Genomic DNA, 5,886 nt, shown 5'->3' on the forward strand with positions numbered 1-5,886 from the left:
AATAATAATAATAATAATAATAATAATAATAATAATAATAATAATAATAATAATAATAATAATAATAATAATAATAATAATAATAATAATAATAAAACGATTAAATAGAATAAAAGTAGGCGGACGTTACTAGCAAAATAGCTCTAGCTCTAATAGTCTCAAAGCTTAAAATATCTGCCTTAGAGCTATTAGATTAATCGGAATAAAGTTATTTTACTAAAGCGCCGGCCTTATAAGTATCAGAATATAAACAAAGTACAGAAAATATATTTATATTTATCTAAGTAAAGCTCGTAGTACTTCACGAGGATATCGAACTATTGGGAAAAACTAACGGAAATAAGTAGGCATATATAGAATCGATATACTCTATATATATAACATAATCTGGTTTATCACACCTCGATAACGTGGCTGTGGGCATCTGACAATTCCTTAGCCCCGGTCACGCGCTAGGAAGGGCAACACGCCACGCTTGTTCAATCGACCCTTTTTTTCGTGGTGCTTCGACTGGTAACCATCACACCTTTTGCCAGTTAACAGCCATTGTTATTTGGTAATAACTGGTTTTTTTTTCACCAGATTTCATCATTCCACCACTTCTTTTCTTCTGAGGCCCAGCAGAACCTTCTAGCCTAAGTCCCTACACCAATCTCCTCCCTCTCAATGACTGACTGGAGTAAGTTGAAGGTCGTGGACCTGCGCGCTGAGCTGAAGCGCCGCGGTCTTCAGTACTCCGGACTCAAACAAGAACTTGTCCAGCGCCTCAGTGACGATGATAGCCAAAGCCAAACGGCAGACCCTGGCAATGAAGCCGAAGATCCTCCTCAAGATGTGGATGGACTTCACACGAATGATCCCCAGCCAGTCGATTCGCCGCCAGTCCCGGAAATAGCACCCGCAAATGCAACCTCAGAAGCAACTGCGCAGGACAGCCTCGGGGATAGACCATCTCCCCGGGCCGTGCTAGAATCTACACTCCCCGCCGGCACCGATTCGCAAGACATGACGAGTGGTGGCGCAAAGCCCGTTCCTGCTCTAGAACTGGGATCTGTGCAGCCATCCGAAGTCCTCCAAGACGCGCAAAAGCGGAAGCGACGGTCTACAAGCCCCCCACCGGATCCGAAGCGTGCCAAACATGACGACAGTAGCCCGATGCATGCCACGACCAGCGAACCCTGTGCGCTCATCGACGATGCTGAAGCGGTTTCAAATGAAGAAGTGCGCCTCCAGAAGCCACCGGAATCTGACGTTGCGGAAGACGACATGTCTCCTCTTCTGAATCGTGGAGACTCTCGAGAAGGATCCCGAGACATTGCTTCTGATGGGCGCCCTGACCGGGCCGCGACCAATCGGGACGCCTTCGAGCTTGCACCGGATTCGAGTGACTCGCGCCTGGTGGTCCACAATGCTGGAGGCTACGACCGAGTTGTCGAGTCAGCAATACACCCTATAACCCGAGCTTTGTACATCAAGAACTTCATGAGGCCACTCCGGCCGGAAACAGTAGAGCTTCACATCAAGGAGCTCGCCGCGCCTCTGAACCACGGTGTTGACGAGCATCTCATTGAACGGTTCTATTTGGATCAGATACGGAGCCATGCGTATGTCGTTTTCTTCGATATCTCAAACGCAGTACGCGCTCGAGCTGGCTTACACGGCGTGGTATGGCCCGACGAGAGTAACCGGAAGCCTCTATGGGCGGACTTTGTTCCGCCCCAGAAAGTTGGCGACTGGATTGGTGAGGAGACAAATGGTGGCCAGAGAGGCCTGCGCGGAGCCGCCGCGCCAAGGTGGGAGGTCAGGTACGACAAGGACGAAAACGGAAACATCGTAGCTGTCCTCGACTCCGGAGCAGCACCTCCATCATCCGCTACCGAACCTAGAGCAATGCGTTCTGACCCGCCCCCCGCTGTCGTGTCCGGCTTTCCAAGCAGCACCGCGAACACAATTCCACTAGGACCTCGGGGTGGCCGAGGGGCTCCCTCGCAGGGCCCTCCCGTCGGGCCGCGAAGTCAAAGAGAAAGCCGTGTTCACGAGCCGCGAAGGCCTGGACCTGGTGGTCCCATTAAGACGACCCGCACCGGCCCTCGCATTTCTTATCAGATGGTATCCGAAGATCTGGCCAGCCGACGTGTGAGCTGCATGCGATCTCATTACACGCGAGACGTCGACCGCGACTTGGGAGCCGAGGATGAGATTAACCGATATACCTTTGAGTCGGATGACGTGTTTGTAGATCGTGGCAAGGAGGTATTCATTGGAATTCGTCCTCCCCATCGCGAAGCGAAGCGACAACGGCAGCTGGGGGGTGGTACCCCGCCATTGCGAGGCCCCCCGCCTCACCGTGGCCCTCCGAGGCGTGGCCCTCGTGGACGTCCAACAAGCGATCGGTATCTCCCTGGCATCAACGAGGGCGGCCCATTCTGGCAAGGCGGCCGAGACAATCTCTCTTCGCGACTCGATGACGATCGCGATGGTCCTCCCAGACGCTCAGGGTACAATGGTTGTCGGTATAGTCGGCAGGGCGATTCACCTAGAGAAGGGGGGCGGCGTTATTAGGTGACTACGGAAAGTAAGAAGATGGTGTACTATTTTATTTCATCGTCCTCTTTCCTCGCCACTCTTGCCAGATCGGCGAGAACCGTGAGCTATCCGGGGTTTCTCCGGCGACTTCGCAAGGCTTGCACTGAATAGCTACCGCGGTCTTCGGATGCTCACGAGCCAGGCTGGAGGCCAAAAAAAAAATCATCTCGCGCCAGTGAGAGACGAAACTGAAACAATTCCTGGTTTGCAACAAAACAACGTGGGCAGCTACATTGATCGGTGCGAGACTGAACACCTTGATCCATAGATCACCCCTCTTTGCACTCTCAAGTTACATGGCATCCATACCATATTCTTTCACCTCTCTCAACTACATAATATAGGCTACCTGAAACGGCGCTTGTACGATTCTCCCCCATAGACCCCGACACAGAAGATGGATCAGGCAGCGAAAGGGCTGTTGAGTGGTTCTAGGGAACTACATATATGCGCCCAGTATCTTCTCGAGGACAGCATGTCTTACGGCACTTGGATCGGCTTTCCTACCGCCTACAGCGCATATATGGATAAGGACGCGATTCAGCCAGGTCAGGGTTAATTATGGCACTCACTCTAGCTATAGGGAGCTCCCCTGGGACGGATGGATTGGGCAAGACGATTTTGTTCACAGGTAAGAGTAGGATTAAAGGACAGAATGAAGGCATTGCCCTGTTTATTAGTTAGCGAATAATAAACCCTTCGCAAAAAAAAATTGACTGTGTATATGTTCTTGCTGACTACGATGTACGACGCAACCGCTGAACGACCGAGTCGTTACTGCCCTTGACCCCGTTACCGAGTCGTAAAGCGCGGTTCTATCTATTAATACTACTACTAGCGCTGCGTTTTATCACCTCGGGGTAGCGAGATCAATTCTAATACAGGCTTTCTTACTAACGGTTCCCTATAGGTACCGTGATAAGATTTAGATTTTGCATCTTAGCGGCCTATTATATTTATTCTAGCAGGCTTAGACCTCTTTATAGCGGCGACGTTATACAATCACATAAAAGAGATATACTTATAAGGGCAACTATACGTATCAGACCCAGTTAATCCAGCTTTAACTACTCAAATCACTATAACTACTATATTCTAAATAAGGACGTGAGGAGGTTTAAGAGCTAGGTATATTTAGAACCGTGATCCTATTACACGTCAAAATAGCACTTATACTAGTATACCTATTAGAGTAGAAATCTCGTATATATGTATTATCTTAAGTCATATCTATATAAGTCTCTTATACCCTTAATTTAGGTGGTGAAGACTCTGTTATAGGTACTATGTTATTTAGATCCTATCCGATCTTTTCCTGTATCCTCCCTTACTCTATACTGATACCCGAGATCCCCGAGATCCGAAGCCCTTATTTAGGTATAGTTCCCTAAGGACTACGTCGTGGTCCGCGTGCCTATGCGATATAGCCCCTTAGTTAAGGTGGGTCTTCCTAGGTTAACTAACTAATTAGAGGCTTCGATTTAAACTAAAAGCTCTTAACTCGTCTATCGTAAAATCAATAGTTAAGGGAAAACGCCCTCGTAAAAGGGGTCTAAATCCGCTCTATTTGACTATTTAATTTAATTCTATCTTAACCGGTGCCTTAATCCTAATTAGCCGGATCTGCGTAATCGGATCTATATCTATCGGATCTGCTACGCCCTCAGGGGCCTTTATCGTTACTACGGCTTTAGCGCATTTAATTATTAGTTATTTTAACTACTCGATACGACCTTTTTAATCTGTTAAATTAAGCTATTACTATAGTCTTTTAATCCGTGCCTCCAGTAGTGCCTTCGGTAAGCCTTTAGCGATTATATCCTTTATATTAACGTATATATCCTTAAAGAGACCTTACTATACTAACTAGCGTGCTTACTAGTTATAAATATCGATGTGCCATAGTCTTATTCGTAGGCGTTAGGCCTTCTTATTGACGAGGTTCCACGCCTTCCAGGGAACAGTAGCCACGCCCGGCCTATACCATAGTGCCTACCCCGGAGAGCCTACGCAGCGCGAGTAAAGGAGGCATATAGCCAAATAAGGGCCACTATCAACAGCAGGCAACGAAGGAAGTTACAGAACAAATAACAAATAAAGGAAGGAGTAAAGGGGGGGGGGCAGGCACGCCCCCCTTATAAAAGGGAGGGAGGGCATAAAGGGTGCCGCAGCGAGGGAAGAATAACCTCGCCGGATCCGGAATAAAGGAAAGGATAGCGGTGAGTAACCGTGGCGATAGCATACCGAGGGCGCGTACGACCCGACACGGCACCTATTAAACTAACTAGCCGACCCCTATTAGCTATTAGCCCGGAGGTAAGATCCGGTTTTCGAATAGCGATAAAAATAGGGCCGCGGAGCGATACCGTAGCGGCTATATATAATAGAACTGCTTATATAATAAGAGCGTAGGGGCTTTTATCTATTAAGGGTTTCCCCTCGAGAATTAAAGAAGGACTATTACCTAGGTAGCTAGCCTAGCTTAGCTAAGCGAGAGCAGAGTAATAAATAATAATAATAATAATATTAACGAGGTAAATAGTCTACTAATTATCGTAGAATAGCTATAGTTAGTATTAGTCTAACCGAAGCTTTAGATCCCTTGATATCCGACTAATAAATAATATCTCCTTAGCGGCCTTTATAAGAGCGAGTAGTTCTAACTCTATTAACGATATCGTAACTATCGGTTACTGACCCGCCTTCTAGTTAATAATACCGCCGAAGACCTTTATCGCGTATCTTTAAGAGCCCTTATAGTCTGGATTATCCCGAAGGATACGTTATTTATAGTTAGAAAGAGTCTATCCTTACCGAATTCTAGGTAGTAGTGCTTTATATAATATAAGAATAGTAGCACTTATTAAGCCCTTTTAAGGTGGTTAAAAGAGGGATTAATATTATATTAGGAAAGCTTGAAATAGGCGAATAAAATATCGGGTCTTATTATCATAGTGGTATATAGGATGAAACCTATTATACCCTAATACTAGCAGACCTCGGGAATTAACGTGTATATACGATCGCGTAGTATTAACGGCTTTATAGTTAATAATAGGACCTTTAGTGGTTTTTAGTAAAGGATATCTATATAGTATTTAACCGCGACTTTCTCTATATAGGAGGATTATAATAGCTATAACCTACGTATAGCTCTATCCCTTAGAACCTTAATTCCCAGGAACTAATGGACTTTATCGCCTCCCGATAACCTATAGCTGTATTTATAGGTAGCCTTAAGGTCATCGGCGTTAGTCTTACAATTTCTATAGTAGATAAGTCCGATATCGTTAATATAGA

At 46.2% G+C, this 5,886-nt stretch overlaps 1 protein-coding gene across 1 annotated transcript; it reads left to right on the forward strand.

Annotated features, from left to right (window-relative positions):
• The first annotated feature begins 418 nt into the window (after nt 1–418).
• Nucleotides 419–2,579, forward strand: SODALDRAFT_159638 (hypothetical protein). The gene has a single exon (XM_028606925.1). It carries the CDS (start codon nt 667–669, stop codon nt 2,560–2,562), a length of 1,896 nt encoding a protein of 631 aa, XP_028467248.1. The 5' UTR covers nt 419–666; the 3' UTR covers nt 2,563–2,579.
• The last annotated feature ends 3,307 nt before the right edge of the window (nt 2,580–5,886 follow it).

The sequence above is a fragment of the Sodiomyces alkalinus genome (assembly GCF_003711515.1).
Source record: "Sodiomyces alkalinus F11 unplaced genomic scaffold SODALscaffold_4, whole genome shotgun sequence".
NCBI classification, from domain to species: domain Eukaryota; kingdom Fungi; phylum Ascomycota; class Sordariomycetes; order Glomerellales; family Plectosphaerellaceae; genus Sodiomyces; species Sodiomyces alkalinus.